At 42.9% G+C, this 26,939-nt stretch overlaps 1 protein-coding gene across 1 annotated transcript; it reads right to left on the bottom strand.

The window, feature by feature from the left end:
- Window positions 1-6,390: 6,390 nt before the first annotated feature.
- LOC137562322 (parapinopsin-like) lies at window positions 6,391-23,765 on the bottom strand. Its single transcript, XM_068273659.1, has 4 exons — window positions 23,441-23,765; window positions 19,468-19,796; window positions 15,596-15,841; window positions 6,391-6,525 (listed from the first exon to the last, which is right to left on the bottom strand). The coding sequence occupies exons 1-4, from the start codon at window positions 23,763-23,765 to the stop codon at window positions 6,391-6,393; spliced, it is 1,035 nt and encodes a 344-aa protein (XP_068129760.1).
- Window positions 23,766-26,939: the final 3,174 nt, after the last annotated feature.

Below are 26,939 nucleotides of genomic sequence, written 5' to 3' on the forward strand. Positions count from 1 at the left end.
TTCTCGTCCAGTTGGGCTGCGCGCACTCCCGCGGGTCGCGCGCGCGCGCCCGCGGGCCCCCCCGTGCGCGCCCCCGCTAATGGCCGCTAGCCCACCGATCAGTGAAAGGGATTATAAATCCCTTTCGCTGATCGGACCCCCCCCCCCAGAGAAAAGCCGACAGCGTCTCTTCAGACGCTGCGGCTTTTCTGAGCTCTGGTCTCCTTTCTTCTGCCTGGGAGCGAGATCGATCGCTCCCAGGACTTTTTGATTCTGGCCATCTTGTGGCCAAATAGCAAATTACACCCAAAAAAAAAAGTTTTAAGAATAAACCTATACATATATTAAAAAAAACCCTGTTTACCTCCCACACCAAAAAATACCCACATACAAGTTTAAATTAAAAAAAAAAAAAAAAAAATTACAATAATAAAAAAAAAAAAACATAAATAGTTACCTAAGGGTCTGAACTTTTTAAATATTCATGTCAAAGGAGTATATCAATATGATTTCATAAATTATGGGCTTCTAAACAGTGATGGACGCAAAACGGAAAAAATGCACCTTTGTTTCCAAATAAAATATTGTCGCCATACATTGTGATAGGGACATAATTTTAATGGTGAAATACCCGGGGCATATGGGCAAGTACAATACGTGAGTTTTAATTATGGAGGCATGTATTATTTTAAAACTATAATGGCTGAAAACTGAGAAATAATGAATTTTTTCCATTTTTTTCTTATTCTTCCTGTTAAAATGCATTTACAGTAAAGTGGCTCTTAGCAAAATATACCACCCACAGAAAGCCTAATTGGTGGCGGAAAAAACAAGATATAGATCAATTAATTGTGATGAGTAGTGATAAAGTTATTGGCAAATGAATGGGGGGTGAAAGTTGCTCGGATGTAAAAAAAATTCAACCCTTCGGGCTTAAAGGGGAACTGAAGAGAGAGGTATATGGAGGCTGTCATGTTTATTTCCTTTTAATCAATACCAGTTGCCTGGCAGCCCTGCTGGTCTATTTCTCTGCAGTAGTATCTGATTAAAACCAGAAACAAGCATGCAGCTAGTCTTGTCAGATCAGACTTATAAGTCTGAACCACTGAAACACCTGATCTGCTGCATGCTTGTTCAGGGGCTATGGCTAATAGTATTAAAGGCAGAGGATCAGCAGAGCTGCCAGGCAACTGGTATTGCTTAAAAGGAAATAAACATGACAGCCTCCATATACCTCTCTCTTCAGTTCCCCTTTAAGTGGTTAAACATGCACTCTAAGTGTACACTGTTTTGTAATATACTGGAGTTTTATTTGCTCTCTATGAGCCAACAGTAATGAGTTACAGCTTAAATGAATGGTATAAAATACTTACATATAAGTCCTTATTACAGGGACACGGCATAAACTTCTCGACTGAAGTATAACGATGGGCACCATCACCTCATCCACTGTCATCTCTGACCTAACAGTTTCACAATGGCATCATAGAAGCAGTAGAGTGTTGTACCGTGTTAGCCATGATTAAAAGCAAAGAGTTTTGAATCAGGATGATACCATTTATTGGCTAACTTAGAAATAAATAAACAGTGAGCTTTCGACTTATGTCGCGTGTTGCAGCGACAGGTCGCCCGTGAGTATGCGGCGTTGCATGGGCGCGCAGCCCAAACTGTCGCTCGTTGCTGATGTCTCCGGGCGATTGAACCGCTCAATCGCCTGGCGACAGTCGCCGCTGCAACTCCGCCGCACCTGTCGCTAGTCCGCGTGAGTACGCGGACTAGCGACAGCAACAAGATAAGTTACACATTGAGCTTCCGGTGGGGGGAGGCGCAACAGCGACAGCTTCTGCCGCATCAGTTGCCAGGTCCCTCTGCCGTGTGTATGCGGAGGGACCTGGCGACGAGCTGTCGCCGGACTGTCGCGCACACGCTCACGTGTGCTGGCGACAGGCCAAAAAGTTGCCCGAGAGTATGGGCCATAAGAGAATTGTGGCATTTAAAAGCAGCACATGAAAGCAAATAAAATGAATAGTGACAGTAAACACCATCTTACACAGCATATGGCACACAAAATGAATGAAAAGATGGAAAAATTTAAAGAATTGTGGCATTTAAAACCCATCGTACCAGCACAAGAAGTTAGAGTCCTTGTTTAAACCATCTTCTCCAGTTTTGAACCAATGTATAAACTTTGTTTCTTGTGTTAGTCTCATGTTTCCCGATTTGAAGATGAGAGAAAAACATATATCCTACTGGGAGAAGAGGAATCCACAGTGACAATCGCTGCACACTATGTCACAGCATGCCACAGCTTGAGAGGAGCATAACAGAACTGTAAGCCTAAAAAATGTCCACAGACTGCTTAGCCATTGTCCCCCTACCCCACCCCCCTTCCATGTCCCCCTTTTCCCCTTGCTTTGGCAATACCTGTAATGAATCTTGGTCATGCCAATAAAGCTATCTTTGATTTGACTTTGATTTGATTTGAACTGTTGATCTTATCAATTTAGCCAGGATGCCTGGGAAAGCCTCCTCAGTAACAGTTGAGGCATTTAATTACATTTATATTTGCTAAAGAATGTTTCTCCTCTGTATGTCAGTGTATATAAGCTGTGTTTTTCAGTGTTTGTCAGGAACCAGTCTGACGAAGGCTTTTTATAAGCCGAAGGCTCACTGTTTATCCATCTCTACGTTAGCCAATAAATGGTATCATCCTGATTCAAAACTCCTTACAATGGCATCATCAGAGGCTACAGCAGAGTGGACGGTGGATGAGGTGACAGTGTTATACTTAAGGCTCAATTTCATGCTCATATGTAAGTGTTTTTATACTATTCATTTAGGCTAATTTCACACCAGGACGTTGCGTTAGAGGGGGCGTTAAGGTCGCATAACGTCCCCCTAACTCAACGCCTGGTGGTGCTGGATCTGGACGTCAGAGTGAGCCGCGTTGTGCAGCTCCCTCTGGCGTCAGTGATGCTGTGATGCGCACTCTTGTGCGCATGCGGCATCACGTGGTCCCGTTGGCCAATCGCCGCACAGAGCGGCCGCTCCAGGAAGTAAACACTGCACGTCATAACGTGCAGTGCATATTAATTAGCCATGTGCCTGGCTGCTCTCCGCTCCTCCCCAACATTACTGAGCATGTGCAAGCAGTCTAACGCGGCTCAGCCGCGTCCAAAGTACTGCATGCAGTACGTTGTCTTGTGACGCAGCGTTACAATGTAACGCAACGTCCGCACTGTGAACAGCCCCATTGATTTTTCATTACTGTGCGGTGGGCTGCGTTACAGGCTGCTCTAACGTGCGCCTGTAACGTCCCAGTGTGAAACCAGCCTTAAAGTAAATGTCAAGTGACTAAAAAAAAGTCAGATACTTATCTATGGACAGGGAAGGCTCTGGATGCTATATGGCCTTCCCTGTCCTCTTTTGTTCCTCTCCTTACAGGCTGTCACCCACATTTAAATTGCCACCTTAAGAGGCTTAGGAAGCACTAGAGTCCCTGAGTGCTCCAGAACACAGGCAGCTCTGGACTGCGCAGGCGTATGAAATGCATGCGCAGAACAGAGCCACCCACCTTTGGAAGCACTCACTGTTTCTGAAGCCTCCAAAGGGCTCACGGACATGTATTTGACCAATTGGTCAAATATACACAATGGGGGTGACAGCACTGGAACTAAGGGAGCAAAAGAAGACAGGGAAGGCTCTAGACTGAGGATCCAGAGCCTTCCCTGTCCATAGGTAAGTCTGACTTTTTTATTTTTTAGTCACTTTCCATTTACTTTAAACTGTGAATCATTACTGCTGGCTCATAGAGAGCAAATAAAATGCTGTACATTTAACGTGCGTGCTTATTTGGTTGCATATATTGTTCCTAGGACTAGTACTCATTTGGATGTCTATGATGGTTTCTAGAGCTGAGAAAGAAGTGAAAGTTTGCCTTAGCCTGGTGGCAACAATCAAATGCTCAGACCTTATAATCTGGGTTTTTATTTACCCCGGTAAGCCTACATTTTAAGGGGTGGAGGTACCTACTAGCTCTGAAGTTACATACAAGTATATCAACAAGTCTCATTTGAGGAATTTACTTTGGTAGCTTGTGAACTTCCCCCTCTTGAGCACAGGTAACTACCAGCATATTGATTCCTTTGTGCTCACCTTAATTCCCTCAAAACATGCCTGTACACTAACCTTACAGGAAGGGTCACATGGATGAATCTGCATTCTTGGTCGGCAGCCAGTTGCGATGTGTGAAAAAATGCAGCAGTGTCGGCTTTTTTTTCCCCCTCTGCAGAAATCAGCAGATTACTCCAAGTGAACTGTAATTATGCATTGGGAAGCATTATGTGCCTTTTCCTCAATGCAATTAAGCAAAAGTGACCCCTGCCTCAACCTTTGTCTAACCCGACAGTGTTCCATGTAGGTTAACTCTGCATTAACTGGGATTGTCCTTTGCAGCCCAAAACCAGCCTCTCACTCTATCCTAAATCTCAACCTTAGTGTTCTCTTCTTTACCTCAAAGCCTGGCACCCCAAAACTAGCTTCATGTGATAGTGGCCCTCAACCCTGCACTTCAGTTGGCCTACCCTGACAATAACACTTGTAGTGACAGATCTTTCTGGCTTTACACATTGTAATGATTTAAGGGGCCCATACACTCAGCCGATTTTCTGGCCGACCGATCGATCCCGATCGATTGATCGTTTGCAAATCGGTTGGCCAATCGACCGATCGATGGCCGATTTCGATCGATTTCGATGGATTTCCATCGAGCTGGCAGGATGGAAAATTTAGGTCGATCTGATGAGATTGCTTATCAGTTTGCATTGGCCTTAACCACCCTGGCGTTCTATTAAGATCGCCAGGGCGGCTGCGGGAGGGTTTTTTTTAAATTAAAAAAAAACTATTTCATGCAGCCAACTGAAAGTTGGCTGCATGAAAGCCCACTAGATGGCGCTCCGGAGGCGTTCTTCTGATCGCCTCCGGCGGCCAAAAGTAACACGGAAGGCCGCAATGAGCGGCCTTCCGTGTTTTGCTTACTTTGTCGCCATGGCGACGAGCGGAGTGACGTCATGGACGTCAGCCGACGTCCTGACGTCAGCCGCCTCCGATCCAGCCCTTAGCGCTGGCCGGAACTATTTGTTCCGGCTGCGCAGGGCTCAGGCGGCTGGGGGGACCCTCTTTCGCCGCTGCTCGCGGCGGATCGCCGCAGAGCGGCGGCGATCAGGCAGCACACGCGGCTAGCAAAGTGCCGGCTGCGTGTGCTGCTTTTTATTTGGTCAAAATCGGCCCAGCAGGGCCTGAGCGGCACCCTCTGGCGGTAATGGACGAGCTGAGCTCGTCCATACCGCTAAGGTGGTTAATGGAAATCTGATGGCAAAAAAATGCCATTAGATAGAATTCCAATAGATTTCAAACTGAAATCTATTGGAATTCTATCCTGGTAAAAAATGTTCTAAAAACGCATCAGATAGATCATCAGATGCATTTCTTATCTATCTGCTGCCAATCTGACGAGTGTATGGGCACCTTTATTCTTCCCCAGTCTGTGGATTGAAGAACTCTATACCATTAATTCTTAACATGGAAATGTATACTCCTTTATGAAGCATGGCATTAACCAGGTGTTTCTGCTGAGTGTAATATCCTCTCATGTACCTCCTGATGTACATATATTTGTTAGGAGTACTCCACAAATGTATACAAATGCTTTCCAGGTTCTCCCTCTAAGTGCACTGCTATTATTCTATAGCTAGCACCCACCCACCACCACCTTAACAGCCACCCAGCACTTAACCCCTTTTCTGACTACACAGCACTTAAAGGAGTTATAACAAAGAAGTTAGCTCGCAGCCGCCGACCTGGGTTCCCCTGCCAGTGCAAAGGTTAACCTCCTCTACTGTGCCTGTGTGAGCGCCGCTGTCAATCAAGTCCACGTTGTACGCACACTGCCTGCGCAGTACACTGCAGACAACATGGACTTGATTGACAGCGGGGCTTGCGCAGGTGCAGTGAGGACGACCTTGAAGTCGGCCTCTGTACCTGCGAGTACCCTGGACCGGACCGGCAACTGCGAGTAGGGATGTTGCGAGGGACATGTCGACTACAAGGGGCTGGAGGAAGCCCAGGGTAAGTGTATCATGGGGCAGCGCATTTTTCTTGATAACTCCTTTAAACCCATTTTCTTGCTAAGCAGTGCACCACAAACTATGCTGTCTGTAACCAATTTATGTTTGCAGTGTTACTTTTTTATAATAAATCCTCACAAACAAAATGATTATCAAATATCCGTATCTGTCATGTTTATTCATGTACTTGTGTCATCTCTATTATATATATGTAATAAAATGATTGTTTTTGATAAAAATATATATAAAATGAAAATCGAGTTTTATTGTACAATGCTGCTATTTACTAAGCTGGAGACACTTGGCTGGGTTTAAGAACTGCTTGGGTTTCAACTGGAGCAGCCATGGAAGCGCTATCCTCTTCTGGTGCAGATAGGTCAATGTGGCCACATGTTAAGCACTGAACGGCACACTGGCGGAACTGCAATAAAGTAAAGGAAAAAACATTTTAATTTTGGACATTGCCCAAGTGTTCTGACTGAACTGTCCAAGTGACTGAAAGAATGTATTTTTAAACATCAGTAGTCACCACTCTGACGATTACAGTTTGAAGCTGACCTCCGGTGTAAAAATAAAGCCCAAATATCAGCACAGGCAGCAGCAGTTATAAAAGTAGCCGGATGTCTAAAACTGATCACCATTGCCACAAAATCCAGATTTTGTTGGTTAGCCACACTCTCTTTCTGAAAAATTGCCATAGGAAGACCCTCATACTGTGGCCTGAGGGCCACTGAGCCAGCCTATCACAGAGAGGAGAGGTGAAGACGTAAGTACAGTGTCAGTCATAGTATGTTGCATTACACAACTGCCACAGGGCTACCCAGCTGTTCAGTGAAGTAGTCAGATGTTGCTGCATTGGGTAAAAATCATAGGAGGAGGGGGGGGGCAGTCAAAGTAAGTGTCATTCTGTTTTTTTTCACTATGGAATTCACAGCGTAGGTCCATTTTAAAGAGAACCCGAGGTGGGTTTGAAGAATATTATCTGCATACAGAGGCTGGATCTGCCTATACAGCCCAGCCTCTGTTGCTATACCAATCCCCCCTAAGGTCCCCCTGCACTCTGCAATCCCTCATAAATCACAGCCACGCTGCTGACAAACAGCTTGTCAGAGCTGGCTGTGTTTATCTCTATAGTGTCAGTCTGCTGCTCTCCCCGCCTCCTGCAGAACTCCAGTCCCCGCCTGCATCCCTTCCCTCCCTGCTGATTGGAGGGAAGGGACGGGGGCAGGGACCGGAGCTATGCAGGAGGCGGGGGAGCAGCTGAGACTGACACTAGAGATGTAAACACAGCCTCACAGCACGGCTGTGATTTATGAGGGATTGCAGAGTGCAGGGGGACCTTAGTGGGGTTTGGGATAGCAACAGAGGCTGGGCTGTATAGGCAGATCCAGCCTCTGTATGCAGATAACATTCTTTAAACACACCTCGGGTTCTCTTTAAGTCAGGGGTTTGCAAACACTTAGGGTGACGTCTTTACACTTTAAGCCCTTCACACATTTTATACCAACAAACCATCACGTTTGCATATCAGTTTAAGACATCTTTTTGTGCAGGGTAGAGGTAATTTTTCCTGACAATGTTCACACTCAGATGTTTTAGTTCTTATTGAATAAATCGAAAATCCAGTTATTCACAAGTTTATAAACACTCTATTAACAGTGGCTTGAAAATTTCAGAAAATTCTGTTAAGACTTTAGGCAATTAGACAATTCCAATTAGCCTGAAAGCCAAAAGAGATTAGCCAATACAGAAAATGTATTAAGAAAAATACTGCATTTTTGTTAAAGTGAATCTGAACTTTTGCACAGGACAGAAGGAAAACAGAGAAATGTACCCTGTTGCAGTTAGAGAGTTTAGCCTGTCTAATTACCCCTCACCTGTGTCTAATCACAAGTTCTAATTAAATCTCTCCCCGTGTCAACTGATTGCCACGGCAGATAAGCTCATTTGAAAGCACAACCATATGTCTGTCTCCATGAAAGCAGGAAGTAGAAACACTGGAGATTTGATTTGTATCAGCTGTAACAAATGTTTTTCTTTAAAGGTTATTATGCTGTTGTGTATCTTTTAGAGCAGAGAGGAAGTTCTGAGTTCAGGTCCGCTTTAACAAAAATTTCACTTCCACTTTTGTTGAAAAAAGTAATCCCTTAAATTTATCAATGCAAAGTCAACACAAATTATATTTGTATGTTCCACTTTTAAAGTAAACCAGTGACATCAGAAAAAGGAAAAGTAAGATACTTACCTCGATAAAGGGAAGCTTTTGGATTCTCCAGATGCTTCCTACAATCTCTTGCAGACTACCAAGTTTTGCGGTACCCTCTAAAAGTCTGTGACCATGCCCCCCTACATGAGCAAACACTGGATGTCTCGCTCCTGCGCACTACCTCGGATCTGCCTTTTTTTCACCAAGCCCTATCAGCTCAGTACTACTGTGCAGGTGCAAGCCATCTGTGTCTGCGTACTGTGGCCAAGCTCTCTGTTGACAAGCTCTTGTCAGTGAAGTTTGGGGTTGATCCAGTGCTGGAATGGTTGGTGATGGGCGTGGAGGAAGCCTATGGGTTATCTAGAGGCTTCCCTCTACTGATGTAGTAACTGGGGATCTTTTTCCATACAGGTACCCTTTAAGAGACTATGGCCCATATGCAATTCACTTTTTCTCCTCAGTTTTCTCCTAGGTGATATTTTCAAACTTGTCAATAAAATGCCTTTTAAGCCACCAGCAAGCAAACAAATACTTAAAATAATTTTGATAGAACTTTTTCACCTACTTTTTGGTACTTTTTGTACCAAGTGCTTGAAGATGAAAAATTATCTCCTAAGAGAAAACTCAGGAGAAAAAGTGAATTACACATGAGTCCATGTCAGGACACGGAGTGACAGAACTTCCTGCCAGTCCTTCAGTTTGCAAATGTGTGGAAGAAAGTACATAATATTCTTGCAGGAAGTGACCCATTACCTGGGCTTTGTATATTGAAAACTAATAAAGCATAGAGTACAGATTCCAGACTAGAAAAGTAATGCAGCTTAGGCTTACAGATGGTCAGTTTTGGATATTCATAGCAAGCTGCAAATTGAAATGAAAAAGTAATTTTTATTGACTTGCAAAACTATTTGTGTAATACTAATAAAGGTTTTAGTGTTCAGCAACAGGGAAATTTCAGTTTAAGTGTTCTTAAAATAAGTTACCGTGTAGTGATGGTCAAGAAGATGCAAATAACATTGAGTTGATGCAAATTTATGCAAATCGCATGCACATTTATGCAGCTTGAAAATGAACCAATCAAATCCTGCTGATGTAAAATTTGATTGGTTCATTTTCAAGCTGCATAAATTTGCATAAAATGTGCATAAATTTGCATCAACTCGAAGTTATTTGCATCTACTTGACCATCACTATTATAATGTAGCTCAGATCAATGATGCAAATGTATTTGTATTACTGATTTTTTTGCTTTTTGTTTTTGCTTTTTTCTAAAATACAAGCTTACCACCAGGGCAGTTTACAGACTTTATGAAACTCATGAGGACAAAGAGCAGTGACGAATTAGCCAGCTCTAGTCCTGCTATTAGTTTTGTTCTGTGTTTTTTTATGTGGGTTTAGCATTCATAGTAATAAGTGAAACGTGTACAGAAACAATTATGTTTCTGTAACGATTGCGGAATCGTCTCCGTGGTCAGCGCACCAGACGTGCGCTGACGCGGCGGATTTCCTCCACAAGCGTATTATTGAGGACACCCAGGCTAGGTGCTATGCACCTGCAGAGGGAAATTCCTGTCGGCAGGTGGAGCTGTGGAGTGCAGAGGAACAGCTCCTCTGCCCTACCACACACGCCAGACAGGAATTGTACGAAGGGAAGAAACGCAATCGCAAGAGAAGCGATTGAGAGTGAGCACAGAGACAGATTGTGTGTGTGTGCATAAAATTAGTCGCCAACCCGCGACTGTGCACACACCACAGCAGATAAGAAGCAGGAACGCGATCGCGAGAGGTGCGATCGCCAGACGTGACACAAGGTTACAGCAAGGCGGAGCACGAGAGTAGCAAAGGCACAGCAAATAATACAATAAGGAGATACGGAAAATAACAAATGCTAGCTAACCGCGAACACCGCACTCATTCGCAACAGTGCACGCGGTTATGCGCGGTCTCCACGTGATAAGCACAATAGAGACAAGCACGCCTAACTAACCAAAGACAGACAAACACGAAACAGAGAACGCGAGCGCTTGCTTAACGGTTACCTCACCGAGCCTACAGCAAGCGTTTCGAATCAGACAAGACAGACACACGAAAACAGGACAAGCGAGAGATAGGATCCACAGCACTAGCGAAAAGTGGCTAGCGCGATCCAAGTACAGAGTAGCAGAACAGAAGGATCCCCAGCGCTAGCGAAAAGTGGCTAGCGCGATCCCAGAAGACAGAACAGAAGGATCCCCAGCGCTAGCGAAAAGTAGCTAGCGCGATCCCAGGAGACAGAGTAGCAGAACAGAAGGATCCCCAGCGCTAGCGAAAAGTGGCTAGCGCGATCCCAGAAGACAGAACAGAAGGATCCCCAGCGCTAGCGAAAAGTGGCTAGCGCGATCCCAGGAGACAGAACAGAAGGATCCCCAGCACTAGCGCTAGGGCGAGTGCGATCCAAACACACGGCAGACAGAACAGATGAGGTAGGCAGAAACAACCGCTGCTTCAACCTACACTCCAGACTCAATCAGAAGGATCCACAGCCGCTAACGCTAGGGCTTGTACGATCCAAACACAAGACAGACGGAACAGGCAAAACAGATAATACAACCTGACTGGACTAGAAGGGGAGCCTAAAGCAACCCCCAGGAATTAACTATACTAGATAGCAATGGCTGACACTCCAGCAGTGTCCATCAGGAACAGACCATGGAAGGGAAATGTCCAGCAAAGCATTCTGGGAGCAGAATGCTTTTATAGTGCTAGTCATCAAAAGAAGGCAGGTAACGGATTTGCATGACTAATGTATGCAAATTCCTCAGCAACACAAGCTGCAGAACTGACAGAAAGTCTCTCTTAAAGAGACCTGCAGAATGCAGACGTGAACAGTGGTCAAAACGCTGCCTGTCTGCACAGGCAGCTGAGCAGATTCTCACAGTACCCCCCCTTCTAGGGTCGAATTCCAGACGACCCTCAAAACCGATATCTCCAAACCATTCTAACAGAAGACTCATGAAGGTCGGGGCAGCCCGACAAGGTCCAATTCCAGAGTCAGTCCACCCGAAACCGACCTCATCGGAAACAGAAGCCACCGAAACATGCCCATCAGTACTACCAGTCTCAGTATAACACCCATCAGGACTGTGAACGCCAGAGAAGAAGCCATCGACACCCTCCAGACAATACCCACCACCTTCCAAGGAGCGTCCGAAAATACCAAACCTGCCACAATACCTGTTCGAAGTGTCCCTTACAACACAAAAGCCACCGTTGATCTTATCCAGGGTACCAAGCAAAATCTCTCCCGGAATCTCCCAGAACCTTTTGAAGCTCCACAGAGATCCCAAGAGGGTAGAACAATCACCAGGCTCACATGGAGAATTACCAAGAACCCCCATGGATCCAATGACAATTCCGGATTCAGAATTATGAGGACACCCATCAAGATCAAGACTTTCAGGGACCACTTCTGGGCATGCAAGCAGGCAGGCCATATCAGAGCATGTCTCCACCGAGGAAGCATCTGAGTACGCTGGTAACTGAGGCACACTTGGGCTTTCTGGGTGACAGAGCACACTGGGGTACACCAGCACAGGAGAAACCTCAGGACATGTCGGGGAACTGCCAACCTCAGAGTCCGGCACGTCAAGACCAAAACCAGTAACGGGCAGAGAATCATCATGAGTGGAGGTCACAGGCACTGGACTTTCAAAAGAAGACTCGGATACAAATTCAGAAATTTCTGTGACAATAATATCATCATTGACTACACAGGCGTGAAGCTCCATCAGAGCTGAAAAGGTAGCCAGCAAGGCAGCAATGCCTACTGAAGTGGGCAACACCTCAGAAGGACTTGGGGGGCAGGAGACGTCTCCTACAAGTTCTGCACCCTTTGGGAGGAACTCGGAGATCTCCAGGAGGTCAGACAGGACCTCAGGAACATCCTTTTTCAAGTTTCCTAAGAAGGATTCTGAACTATCCATGTTACAGGGCAAGGCTTGAACTTTATTTTGTGAACCAAGCAGATGTACCAGGGAAGGTTCCACCATAAACTGAGACTGAATTTCATCATCAGGACAGGGATACACAGAAATATCTAGTGAAACTAACTCTGGCTTTCTGAGTTTCGTTTCACTGCAGGGAAATTCCTCCATAGCAGTCAAACCAGACTGCAATTCCAAAATAGCAGAGAAACAGGTAACAATGGTTGCAATACCTAGACGAGCCTCTAGGGACACTGCAGGACATTTTAAACAAGGTAATATTGACTCATCCAGATTACTGGGTGGAGAGTCAGTATTTACTTCAGAATCAGACTCGCAAATGTCAATGCGAGTGGACATAATGTCTTTATTCATGATACAGGGCAGGCTCAGAGACACCTTCTCTGGACAGAGCAAAGGTGCTTCAGTATCAGGTTCACAAAACCAAAGTGCTGTCTCATTCTTAGACTCGGTTAACGATGTCGAATCCGAGGAGACAGAACGCAAAATTTGCGAATCCACAATCGCTTTAGGTTGCGAAACCGAACACTCCAAAGACAGGGATTCTGAGGTCTCCAGGCTGGATTGCTGGATCTCAGAAACGCCAGCTGACAATGTACCTTTACAAACGTCACCTGAATGACGTACACGTAATTCATTCAGAATCATTTTCCACATACAAATCAGCGGACTCACAAAGTCAAATTCACACCCCTTTTTTTCTCTTAAGGCGGAAGCATAACTTATACATGCTCTCAAGACAGATTCACTTCTGGCAATGTAGTACTCACAAAACGACTCTGAATCGTTCTCCAATTCATACGCCAACGATTCGAGCTGTTTTTTCTGGAACGGGGGCTCCCATTCACACCTGACTAGGTCTGAGCATTCATACTGAACCATGTTAGGGGAAGTTGTGACAACAACATGAGGAATCATATTAATTTTACTCTTGAAACTGCATAGTTTGGGAATTTTCCCCATAGCAAGATCATAGATGGAGGATCTTAAAGTAGTACTGAGAGAAGAAGATCTGTTTTTACATGACAAGGGATCACACAAATCATTGACAAACCTGACACACTCACGCCGATCACAATCGACAGGAACATCTGAGAAACCGGCATCAGATCGCACAGATTTAACCTCTAAACAAACGGGAGAAACTCCATCAGAATTCACGCAGGTGTCCACAGTCGAGGCACACCCATTCATTTCATGTCGCACAGTGTCCAAACTCACTTGCTTTACCCCAGAAAGACAGGAATAATCATGTGACAATGGTGTCTCTTTATTGGAAATAATTGGTTGGTGTGTGTGCAATTCGTCCAAAATAGTCTGCCACACATAAATCACCAGATCCACATCACACTCATCACATTCATCAGATTCGATCAAAAGGTACATAGAGTCGAGACAATCATTCAGGTCATCCGCGCTCTTTGCGATATAAAAATCGCAAAAGGCTTTCCAATCTAAATCAAACTCTTCCAACAAGGCCCCAATCTCCCATGAGGCAAATGGCGGTTCAAACAACCCAGTATCTAGGTAATCTCCATATGGGTTGGGGTCAGGAACGAGGACAGACTTTTTAACTGCTTTAATGTAGTGTGCGATCCTACCTATAATAGGATCCACATATGCCTTTGCCTCAGGCAATGACATCTGAAACAAACCGAAGATTCCCTCTGCCCTGGGAATTTTGGTTGGGCTGGACATTCTGTAACGATTGCGGAATCGTCTCCGTGGTCAGCGCACCAGACGTGCGCTGACGCGGCGGATTTCCTCCACAAGCGTATTATTGAGGACACCCAGGCTAGGTGCTATGCACCTGCAGAGGGAAATTCCTGTCGGCAGGTGGAGCTGTGGAGTGCAGAGGAACAGCTCCTCTGCCCTACCACACACGCCAGACAGGAATTGTACGAAGGGAAGAAACGCAATCGCAAGAGAAGCGATTGAGAGTGAGCACAGAGACAGATTGTGTGTGTGTGCATAAAATTAGTCGCCAACCCGCGACTGTGCACACACCACAGCAGATAAGAAGCAGGAACGCGATCGCGAGAGGTGCGATCGCCAGACGTGACACAAGGTTACAGCAAGGCGGAGCACGAGAGTAGCAAAGGCACAGCAAATAATACAATAAGGAGATACGGAAAATAACAAATGCTAGCTAACCGCGAACACCGCACTCATTCGCAACAGTGCACGCGGTTATGCGCGGTCTCCACGTGATAAGCACAATAGAGACAAGCACGCCTAACTAACCAAAGACAGACAAACACGAAACAGAGAACGCGAGCGCTTGCTTAACGGTTACCTCACCGAGCCTACAGCAAGCGTTTCGAATCAGACAAGACAGACACACGAAAACAGGACAAGCGAGAGATAGGATCCACAGCACTAGCGAAAAGTGGCTAGCGCGATCCAAGTACAGAGTAGCAGAACAGAAGGATCCCCAGCGCTAGCGAAAAGTGGCTAGCGCGATCCCAGAAGACAGAACAGAAGGATCCCCAGCGCTAGCGAAAAGTAGCTAGCGCGATCCCAGGAGACAGAGTAGCAGAACAGAAGGATCCCCAGCGCTAGCGAAAAGTGGCTAGCGCGATCCCAGAAGACAGAACAGAAGGATCCCCAGCGCTAGCGAAAAGTGGCTAGCGCGATCCCAGGAGACAGAACAGAAGGATCCCCAGCACTAGCGCTAGGGCGAGTGCGATCCAAACACACGGCAGACAGAACAGATGAGGTAGGCAGAAACAACCGCTGTTTCAACCTACACTCCAGACTCAATCAGAAGGATCCACAGCCGCTAACGCTAGGGCTTGTACGATCCAAACACAAGACAGACGGAACAGGCAAAACAGATAATACAACCTGACTGGACTAGAAGGGGAGCCTAAAGCAACCCCCAGGAATTAACTATACTAGATAGCAATGGCTGACACTCCAGCAGTGTCCATCAGGAACAGACCATGGAAGGGAAATGTCCAGCAAAGCATTCTGGGAGCAGAATGCTTTTATAGTGCTAGTCATCAAAAGAAGGCAGGTAACGGATTTGCATGACTAATGTATGCAAATTCCTCAGCAACACAAGCTGCAGAACTGACAGAAAGTCTCTCTTAAAGAGACCTGCAGAATGCAGACGTGAACAGTGGTCAAAACGCTGCCTGTCTGCACAGGCAGCTGAGCAGATTCTCACAGTTTCTTGGTGAATTAAGTCGCTGTAAAACATATTAGTTGACTAGACGATCTTCAGCGTACAATATTAAAAAGACCATCAGTTACCAAATGCTAAGATCTGTATACACTTGGTATAAATTCATCATTACCTGCTTGTTCAGAAATAAGTAGATAATTGGATTGTAGACAGGACTGGTCTTAGCAAAGTATGCAGGCAGTGTGGCAGCAAGAGGGGAAATGTAGAGGGATGGCTTAATGATAACAATAAGAGCAAAAATAGTGTATGGCAGCCAGCATATCAGGAATGCAATAACCATAAGAAACACCATAAGGGCAACACGAAGCTCCTCTTCTCTGTTAGTCTTTCCTCCTTGTTCTTCAATTTTCCTGTTTAACTTATGAAATACAAATAAGGAACAGTGTTAGCAATTGAAAATACATCAAGAACCTTATTAGAAGATTGTTATTACTATATTCATTTTTATTTATTTATTTATTTTACGTTTAGGTCACCACAGCTATATCAGATTTCCAACATCATTAAGATTGATGCAGTTTTGTAGATTGATAATTAGCTTACTTAAAATGAACATCTTTTTGTTGATTTAGGATTTGTGTAAACATCATTTGAGCTTTTTGCATTTCTTTTATGTGCAAAAACAAATACAGTTATTCCTCAGGGTTCCTAACAGCAAAATGCCTGTGGGCTGTATCAGCTTTGATGACTACTTTGGGGGGTGTGGTGGAAAATTTTAAGTACACCGGACCCAAAGCATAGCTAGCTAACATAAGCACAACAGGACATCATCCATAGACAACTCAGCCATGTGAATAAGAAGTCCAGGCTAAATGCACATCTACCTTTCCTCTAAAGCACATGGCTGAAAGTTCTGCAAGTAACTAGTTAAGGGAGTCACCATGAGTATATTAAATATTTTGCTATCTTGTTGCTTGTTTTAGCCTACCCTGTCTGATAAGAAGAACATTATTTTTTTGTATTAAAGCACAACTTTAAACACCCATAAGCTCACAATTTTCTTGGGTTCTTTGCTTTTAACGCAGTATTCCTAGATGTTTAGGGTACTGATCTTCAAGATAATTCCACCCATAGTATTGCAGGTTGGCTAGACAACAGTTTGTTAGGAGGTTTCTTAAATCAGCCAATAAACATTAACCCCTTTACAGCAGGGTACCTTTCTCTGGTTTTCAAGGTCTTGTTATGTCAGCCCTTTGAATCTATGTAAAAGTTGTCAATCAGATTGTTCATTAACACAGACTAACTGGTATCTTTCAAATCTGCCGAAGAGTGAGAAGAATCCATTTATATGTATCAAAACAGGGAACACCAAAAGCCCCAATAGTGTAATATGTACTGGATAAGGGGGCAATAAATTCGTATTGCTAGATACTCACAAGTCAGGGTCACCATCAGGCAACCCTTGTAAATGCAGGTGGGGAGATTATCCTGACCCCACTCAGCATTAAGAAGTCACTCTCTGTAGACAGGAAAAAAGGGCAACCCTCCACCAAGGGTGGACTCGAAATTGTATACAATGAACAGAGGTGCCAGAAGTATAAAATTAGATTAAATGAGCTTAAAAACCAACTCAAATGATACAAATGAAGGAGGAAGTGGTGGTCTTACCTCCCTCAAGCAGACACGACAAGGACTGCGATTCAGACAGTCAAACACATTTATTAGAAACTCCCAAAACATTTTGCAACGCGTTTCGCAGGCTCAATCCCACTTCATCAGGCAATACAGGGAGGAGTATCAAGCAATCTGCACAAGGATTCAAGTTAAGCACCTCTTAAAACACCCTAATAAATGTGTTTGACTGTCTGAATCGCAGTCATTGTCGTGTCTGCTTGAGGGAGGTAAGACCACCACTTCGTCCTTCATTTTTAGCATTTGAGTTGGTTTTTAAGCTCATTTAATCTAATTTTATACTTCTGGCGCCTCTGTTCATGGTATACCATTTATATGTATGTTTTGGATAAAGTCATTTTTAGACCAGATCTGACCTTCCTAAGGCTAGACCTCGGTTTCTTCTTAGGAAATCCTCTTTCTTTCCTCCATAAACCTGTTTAGTTCATTTTCAAAACCCAGCGAAATAATACAAGCATCTAGAAACTCCATAGCAAGCTGGATCAGAAAAGCAGTTCATCTAAATAAGGAATCTTTGAAGAAGATCCTGGAACATGAGTGGGTAAAAATCCAGGTAGGCATACCAGTAATAGTATTTTTAGGAGTCTGCCAGGTCACTTGTACTTTCAACTGCCCTATTATTCACTGTGATTTTTTTGGTGTTATTGAGTATGAGTAGTTGGTTTTATTTCTCTACTCATTCTTCTCATTTGCTAACAGAAAATTTTTTTTTTTGTTTTTTTTTTGACAATTGATGGACAAGGAAGTGCACAGGTATTTTCAACTTCTCTGGGGGAGAGCCAGTTATATCCCAGGTCAACACTAGACATACTTTTAAAAATAAATCTAACTGGGGTTTCCACCACCTCTTTCTCTGTCTCCTATTTATTTCTACTGCCCTCACCTTACCTCTCTCTTTGTCTCTCTATTTGCCTTCTCTTTCCCTCTGTCATCTACATCTGTTTTTAGATTAGTCAGTCATTTTTGGTAATCTTTTATTAACCCCCTTTTCAATGTTCATGTCCTTTCACTTTGCTTGTTCACTTACTAAACATCCTAAACTTATAGTAGTTCATTATTTTCATATTACACCTGTGTCCAAACAGGCTCACTTTTTCTGGTATTCTTAGGTTTATGGAAAGCTTTTTTGTACTATAATTTTTCCGCTGCTTTAAATATTCCTACCTAAACCATGATTCATGCTGATCTTTGCAGACAGGGATACTTAGGGCTCGTTTCCACTATAGCGAATCTGCATGCGGTTTCCGCAGGCGTATTCGCATAGGCAATGCAAGTGGATGGGGCTGTTTCCACTTGTGCGACTGCGGGAGCGTTTTTTTGTGCGGCAGAAATCTGCACCGCAGAGCCGCCAGATTTTGCGTGCGAGAGGAATGAACGCGAATCGCCGCGAATGCTTTTAATGTGGGTTGAGCATGCGGTTTTTGCCGCTAAGTCGCATGCGATTTCGCATAGGTATAATGTTAATTCACACAGGTAGTGACATGGTTACATTCGCACATACCCTTACCTATGCGGAATCGCGGCAAAACCACATGCGGAATCGCACCCGCATGCGATTTTGTCCGCGGTGGAATGCAGGCGAATCCGCACAGCAACAGTGGAAACGAGCCCTTACGCTTTGTCTATCTTTGACAGTGAGGCTTTTTTTTCCCTACATTGCTGATATTTTGTCTTTTGAGGACAGAATAATCGATTTGCATACTTATTCTCGGTTATCAGAAAGTATTCAAGACAGAGGATCATTATGATAGCCAAAACAATATAGCATCTTTTTAGGGGCAAAAATCACCTTCATTTTCTGCCTCACTATACTTTTCCAATAAAGTGGTAGACCAATATCACAGATAGTGAAGGCATTTTTGGGAAAAAAAATCTATAGGAATGGAACCAGACTTTGTCTTTAACAGGTTAATAAACTTAAAATAACCCTGAACATACAACTATAAAGTACAACATCTGATTCTACCTCAACAGAAAGCTACATGACAAAACAATGTTTTTGTTCCAGAGTTACAACTAGTAGAATAATTTGCGTTGTGTTGCTAATAGTGTCAGGAGGAAGCTTCTCCTCCAAAACATTGAGGTTCAGATGGCCCTAGTACATTGGTTTTATTAATAGCACCAATAATACATAGGTATGATTGTAAAAAAATGCCATCTGGTGCTGCATGCTGAAAACAATGCTATACTTAAAAAAGGATAAGAATCCGAGAAACCCATTTCCATTGTTCATGTTTTTTCAAGAGTCCTCATAATCTGATTAATTACTATATACCCTTGTGTGTCTTGGGTAACTGATGACAAAATGTGATGACAATATGAAATGAACAATGTTTAAGGTTTCAAATATACCTTAGTTAATAACCTCATTATACTTCCATATGAGAATCCAATAATAGCTACAGGGATAATGAAGCATGTCAGAAAGTATGCAATTAGGTAGCTGTAGTTGTTCCAGGTTCTCTCTTCCCAGCCAATGGAACAAGATGTCTGGACACCTTCAAGACCATAGGAACTCCAGCCAAATAGGGGTGCTACTGCCCAGATCAGACAGAACAGCCAAATAAATGCCAGTCCTTGGTAACCTCTTTGTGTGCTGAGCTTCATTGCCCCAACTGGCTCGCAGACCACATTGTACCTTTCATAAGCTAAAATGGTCAATGACCAGAGTGACACAATTCCTGCAACAGAAATGTAAAGGGTAAATTAATTGCTATTAAAATTATATAAAATAATAATAATACAATAATGTATACATTACACTATTGTAAACTACAATAATAAGAACAATAATATATGTAAGATAATGGCTAAATACATTTTACAAGTGAGTCTGCACAATACAATAAAGATTTTTTTGTTAAAAAAAAATTGTACCCAAAAATTTGAAACTCGGGATTTTGATAATATTTTCAAATAAAACATTTGAAACTGAAACACTGGGGTAGAACTAAACCCAGAACTTCCTCTTTCTCCAAAAGATTAACCAAAGCATGATAAACTTTATGGATAACCCTTATGGGAAAAAAACCCTCTTCATTACCCTCTTCATTACAATTTATAAAAATCCTAAAAAAAAACAAAACTGAAGTTTTAACTTGGTTTCAATTCTGCAGGGAGCACTGAAAGGGTTAATCATCAGTGTTTACTGTTTGGAAAGCTGCCTTGGCAGAGCTCTCCTGCAGTCTATTCACAGTTGCTTCTAACAACTAATTGAACAATTTAATCTGGCTAAACAAACACAGAACACAGAGAAGCAACTATTTGTGAAATAAAGACTTCTCATCCTGTGCTGTGCAAGAGTTGAGGTCTGCTTTAACTGCTTGAAGACCGCTCCAAGCCAATTGTCATGGACGTGGCGGCAGCCCCAGGACCGCCTTACGCCAATCGGCGTGCAGTCCTGGGGGCGGAGTTTGCAGGGGATTCCCCGCTTTAATGACGGATCTGCCTTCAGTCTCCCAGCGGCGATCACCGCTAGGAAACGGTTAGATGGCGAAACTGCCGTCTATTTACTAGGTACAGGGTGGCAATCTAAGGCAGTGCTGTACAGGGGACAGCCATGTCACTCGTCTGTCCCCCCCAGAGGCACAAAAGTGATTTGCTGAAGCCTATCACAGCCAATTGCACTAATAGGCTGACGGGGTGAGGTAGGGGGATAAAAATAAAATAATTGAATTTATTTAACCTATTGCGGACCGCCGCAGTATAAATCTACGGCGGGCAGGGGGCGCTGCGGTTCTGACCGGACGTAAACTCTACGTCCCATTGACCGCGCGGTCCCTGCCCGTCTCCGCCGCTGTCCCCGCTCGGTCTGCGTGGAAATGTGCTGCCCTGCCGCCTCTATGACGGCAGAGCACTGTGTGCCGGGCAGGAGCCGTTTTCATTGGCTCCTGGCCCTGTCATTTATGTAAGCCGTTCCCATTGTCTTACATGGAGTGACAGGGTCAGGAGCCAATGAAAGCGGCTCCTGACCGGCGCACAGCGCTCTGCCGTCATACCGACGGCAGAGAGAGCAGCCTGTGGCGAGGACAGAGCGGCGTGTTCGTCGGGAGCGGCGGATTTTAGCGGCGATTCGACGGGAAGTCGCAGTTTATGGGACCAGCACCCTCCAGCCCCCTCTGGTCTTCAAGGGGGCAGGCAGAGGGTGCTGGTCCCGAAGTGGTTAAAAATAAAAATATTTGTTTAAAAAATAAACATTGGGGGAGCGATTATACCCCACTAACAGAGAGCTCTTTTGGTGGGGAGAAAAGGGGGTCGGGGAATCACTTGTGTGCTGAGTTTGATGGCCCTGCAACGAGGCCTTAAAGCTGCAGTGGCCAATTTAGAGAAAAATGGCCTGGTCTTTAGGGTAGTTTAACACTGCGGTCCTCAAGTGGTTAAGATTCTCATGGTTTATGAGAACAGTGGAGAACATATGGGATGCAGTAAACATGTATTCAGCTTTGTTTTAAACCTTCTGCTATTAGCTGTCAAATGTTTGCAACGATTGCCTGGGTCATAGTAAAATGAATTATGGTTTCTCACTGTGTTCTGTGACCCTTTGTTCACAAGCAACAGTTGCAATTTTTTACCATCTCAAAGCAAACAATGTTTCTAAAGATATTCATTCCAAGGTTGCTAGATCACTTGTTTTCCAGTGTTCTCCAATGTTTGCTACCTCAAAAGAACATGGTATCAATCACCACCACAAGAGGGAGCAGTCATACAAGTTTTGCTTGACAAAAATATTAAAAAATTATCTTCCTAGTTTGTTTGACTTTAGAAGCTAAATACTGACATGCAAGAGGTATTATTACACTGCTATATTTGATATATTTGATATGAATATATGTTTCAAATACAAGTGACACAAGTTTTTGCAGAACAGTTTCTGTAAATGTCTTAATACGCTTTAAACAAAGTTTGCTTTTATCTTAGAATAAATATTTATTTTCAAACCAAACCTACTGAAATTGTTGCATATGATGTATCAACAATGTTAACAGATAAATACAACTTGCACAGGAAACAAGTACAAAAATTAATAATAAAAACATGTATATATTATTATAAAAAATAAATACTTAAATAATAATACAAAATATATGTATATATCTTTTTTACGGCCCTTTTCTAAAATGAACATGATGGATTTTAAGAAACCTTGTGCAGACAGAGGAGAAATAAAAAAAACGATAGTATCTGAAACTCAAAGGACCACTATTGCAACAATTTGTAAAACCTTAATATATGTGTGTATGTATTTTTACAAGAAGTACATTTCTCCCTGAGTAAAATGCACTAAAAATTACTTGTTTGCCATGTTCCTGTCACTTACAGTATGTAGTAAAAATCTGACAGACCTGACAGGTTTTGAAGTAAGCCATCTCCTCATTGGGGATTCACAGTATTTCCTTTACTCTTTACAAAAGCACTCCCTGAAACAGATCTAAACAAAGATGTTGGCCAGCCTGACCATCTCACTTGCACACTATTTTGGTAGCTGGACTGAGCAAAAATACTGTTAACCTCCTTGGCGGTCTGATTCTTTCCAGATTTTAGGGTCTAAAAGCGGTGCAATTTTTTTTCACTCTTTCAGACCCTAAAACCTGAAAAAAATCATTCTGGCAGGGAGATCTGCAGCAAAATAAAAAAAAAATGTACCTTCCTGGGCTCCTGTGCTGCAGTTTTCTCTTTGCCCACAAGATGGCGCTAATATACATATAAACGAACTTCTCTATGTTTCTCTAATATAGAGAAGTTCGTTTTCAATATTAGCCCCGCCCCCGATGACGTCACGCTGCCACCACTGCTCTGCTGCCACCACGGCTCCGCTGCTCCAACTGGCTGCCGGGTCCCCGGAAGAATAGCGGGGACATGGGGGATCCCGGCGGCCAGGGAAAGACCCCACACTGCCGGGGAGAGAGGCTGGAGTCCCGCTGCGCAGCGAGATCGCGCGCGGGACTCCACAAATCAAGGTAAAGCTCTGCAATGCCTACCCCGACCTGAGCTCGGGATCACTGCTAATAGCTTGTTTTTTCTACCCCGAGCTCAGGTCGGGAAAACCGGCAAGGAGGTTAAGAAACCCTGTTCTGTGCGCAATGCTGACATCACATACAAAGAACAAAAGAAAAAAAAGGGAGCCAAACTCACCAATGAAAAAGGTATGATGGAAATGTGTGGTGTGCATTTAATTCCACATTTGTTTTACATATGTCTTATGTAAGGGCCTGCTTTATACTAATGTCAAGTGGTACTCTAAACATGAAGTAATCATTTATTATTAAATTATTTAACAACAACACCAGCAATCAATACAGTTCAGTATAACAGCAAGAAAGCTTACCAAAATAGTTGACAGCAAAGCCCTGGAAAATGCAGAATTTTTCACCTAGGTAAAAGTAACCATGATAAGTGGTACTAACCACTATGGAAGTCCCACACAGAGTCATTAGCAGGTCTGAAAATGAAAGATTGAGGATGAAAATATTTATAGGATTGCGGAGTTGTGGGTATTTCATGGTTACCCCGATGACCAGTAAATTATTAAAAATTGAGAAGGTGGCATTTAAGAACATAAGAAATGACAAAATGCTGTATCCAGATCTTGGAAATATGGTTGGTTTGGCAGAGAAACCGTCACCCAGGTGACTTGATGTAATATTTTCCATACTCAGCTTGCTGTCCTTTGTGATGGCCACTGGTTCAGAGTCCCATCAGTTGTGGCTGTGACTTGTCTTGCACCTTGGTTGTCACATTTCTATCTGTAAATCTGCTTTTACATTTATTGTTTTCTAAGGGATAAAGGATAAATACATCTTTTAATGAAAGTAGCAGCTGCTCCTATAGCTTGTTTTAATACACACCGATACAAAAATAGAAATTCTTAATCAGATTATTTTCATCTAGTTAGGGAGCTAATTTAATTTAAGTAATAGAGTCTGTTAATCATTTGAGGCTAGGGAAATATTGTTATTTTATAATACATATTTTCCAGCAAAACACTTCTGTTTTGTGCCATCCTTTTGTCTTCCCTACATAATAGCATTAACAACAGTATTGTGGTATTATTTATTATTATTGTTATCTATTGCATTTATTGAGCACCAACCTATTATGCAGCGCTACACAATAAATACATGGGTTAACATCCAAGGTAGCACAAAAAAGGAGCTTGCAACAAAACAAGATAATGCAAATGTCTTTGATAGTAGTAGTTTAGTGTCTTAGGTCGAAATAGTTAGTTTTAGTCCGCAAGAAGGGTGTCAGCCAGTAAGATTGCATAATCAAGCTGGAAACAGTAGAGAGGACGGCCCTGCCAGAGGCTTATAATTGTTAAATTGCTAAGAACTGTCTATAATATTCTAACTGACAACAATAAAAGCAGGTGGCGAAAGAATGGCAAGAAATGTCCTTTCTTTAGCTCAACACAAGTATCAGAATCATGCATCTATGTTTAAAATATTCTTCACTAGAAATGGTTAATGACATGGTAATAAAGTTGAGTTTATACTAATGTTATGCAAATTTATGTAGTTTGGCATTGGACCAATCAAATGTAGTAGCTGATAAGGATAAAGGGACAAAAGCAAAATTCAGTTTTGCCTAAGTCGAAAATGAAACTGAGCATTGGTGGCAGCAGCAGGGAGGGTTAACTGAACTCACCTTGATCACCACCTATGGCCGCAGAGCTCCACACCCTACTACATCTCTCTGAGACTTTCTCCACCAGGGACTTTACATCACGAGTGGTTGACATTAGATGTAATGCATAATGCCCTTTTTGAATACACTATGTAGTGGCCTGGTGACCAATGATTTGTCACCAAAGTGTGGAATGTAATTTTACGTATTTATTTTTCCTTAGGAGTTTTTAATCTGTGATCCGGGAGGCATGAGAGTATGGGTTAAGCTTTGACAAAATTTCAAAATGTATTTTGCTGTAAATGTACATTAAGCACATTTCCGAGTAACAGGCTCAGGGCTAGATTTATTTATCATAATGTCAAATTGATTTTCAAGGTTGTATTCATTTTGATGTGTGCTGCTAATAGCATATTTCACAGATTTGCTCGCTCAGCTAAGTAGACTTATCAGTCATAAATCTTTTAGGTCTGCTGGACAGAGATGACTGTAGTCATTAGTATTATTGGAGGAACAATGATTACTCCTGGGTAATCTTAAAGTGGTACACCGTCATAGCTAAGTTTTAAATAACACATGTAAAAAGGCCCAGAAGGAAGGATTTTTTTTAATTATCCATAAAACAATTCATTAAAAGGTCTGCAAATGCCAAAATAAATATCTTACTTGGTTTTATTATAGTGGAGGCCAGACACCCAGCTAGCAGTAAAATAACATATATTGATGATAGTGAAATATATGCACAAATAAGAATCTAGCAAACACTTAGAAGAGGAAGCATTGTATACAAATATATACACACGTGAACACACAGTGGACACTTGGTTACAATGCACTATATACAAACAAATACACAAGTGAACACACAGCTGGCACTTGGTTATAATGCACTATTTTACAGATATATACACAAGTGAGAACACAACAAACACATGGCGGCCAACAGGCTCAGAACACCCATCTAACTGACTAAACAAACTCACAAATATATACCATATATCATGATATACAAGGATCATAGTACAGTAATGGAAGACAGAGACTGTGTCACAGTGCCGAATGCAAGGTCAGTAACAGAAAGCAAAACAGATCAAATGTAAGAGACAAGATAACCAGGATCAAATATCAGACACAAGATAATCAGGACTAGCAGCTCAGAGCCAAGGGGCTGAATACCTTGGCACTTGCCTAGAGCAGGAAGGATCCTGGATAACATCTGTCAGGTGATTAATCCTGAGGCCAGAGTGGAAAAACATAGAACTCCGGACACTAGATATTAATTGTCCAAAGACCCAAGAGGTCACCTGCTGGTGGGCAGCAAATGTCTATGGCAGTTCAAGAAAGTGCTGTCACCAGCAGTTCAAAATGAGACAGGGCCTGCCTGGTTCCTAACAAGAGGCAATGACAGTGGATTTTTCCCCAGAAGTGAGCTAGCATTTTTCTTAATTTGATTTGTGTTGTGCCTTTGTCTGTATACCTTCACTCTACAAGCTTAATTATCATATTAAAGTTGTCATCACATTGTCACTATGATCCTGTGAGTCAGTCCTTGAACTTCAATGCCTAAGCAAGACTACCCGAATGGAACCGTGTCAAGGTGAAGATGGGTACAACTATTAACTATGGGACATGGCAATTATAACAATAACAGAACAATAACAATTTTATGAACAGGCCAGTATGTACATGTCCAACAAATAATAATGACCCTCCACTAATGACTTGGGTGTCATCCAGGGTCCTGGGGGACACGGCTTTGATATGCCATATTGTTTTAAGGAGCCTGTAAGTTTTAAATTGGTGCAGAAGCATGGATGTTATTTTATTTGCCAGGAATGCTATGCAATGAAGTTTGTATGTTTTTGTATTGAAGATTAAAATGTTTTTATTGGATGGAAATTTGGGAAAGAATCACTAAATGGTCCTTGGCGAAGCATATATTTGAGCGGGAGATCCACCTTATTATGAGGTGTGTAACGATATGTGTCAGCAAAGAACAGAATTCTAATTATTAGTTGATCTGCAGTATTACCTATAATGCAGATATATACCTGATTATAAGGTGATCTGCAGAATCACCTATAATACTGGTATATAGGAAGCTGATGTGACAACAAATAGCAATGAGTGATTGGTGCAACAGTAGTTCTAATAGCTTAAGCAATACCTCACCAGAGGAGCTGGTGGGTACTAACAGTACA

The sequence above is a fragment of the Hyperolius riggenbachi genome, chromosome 3 (genome assembly GCF_040937935.1).
Source record: "Hyperolius riggenbachi isolate aHypRig1 chromosome 3, aHypRig1.pri, whole genome shotgun sequence".
NCBI lineage: Eukaryota > Metazoa > Chordata > Amphibia > Anura > Hyperoliidae > Hyperolius > Hyperolius riggenbachi.

Coding starts and splice junctions, on each gene's coding strand:
- LOC137562322 (XM_068273659.1), bottom strand. CDS start 23,765: ATGGAAAATATTACATCAAGTCACCTGGGTGACGGTTTCTCTGCCAAA. Junction 19,797..23,440: donor CTTTGCTGTCAACTATTTTG/GTAAGCTTTCTT, acceptor TTTCTGTTGCAG/GAATTGTGTCACTCTGGTCA. Junction 15,842..19,467: donor TAATGAGGTTATTAACTAAG/GTATATTTGAAA, acceptor GTATTTCATAAG/TTAAACAGGAAAATTGAAGA.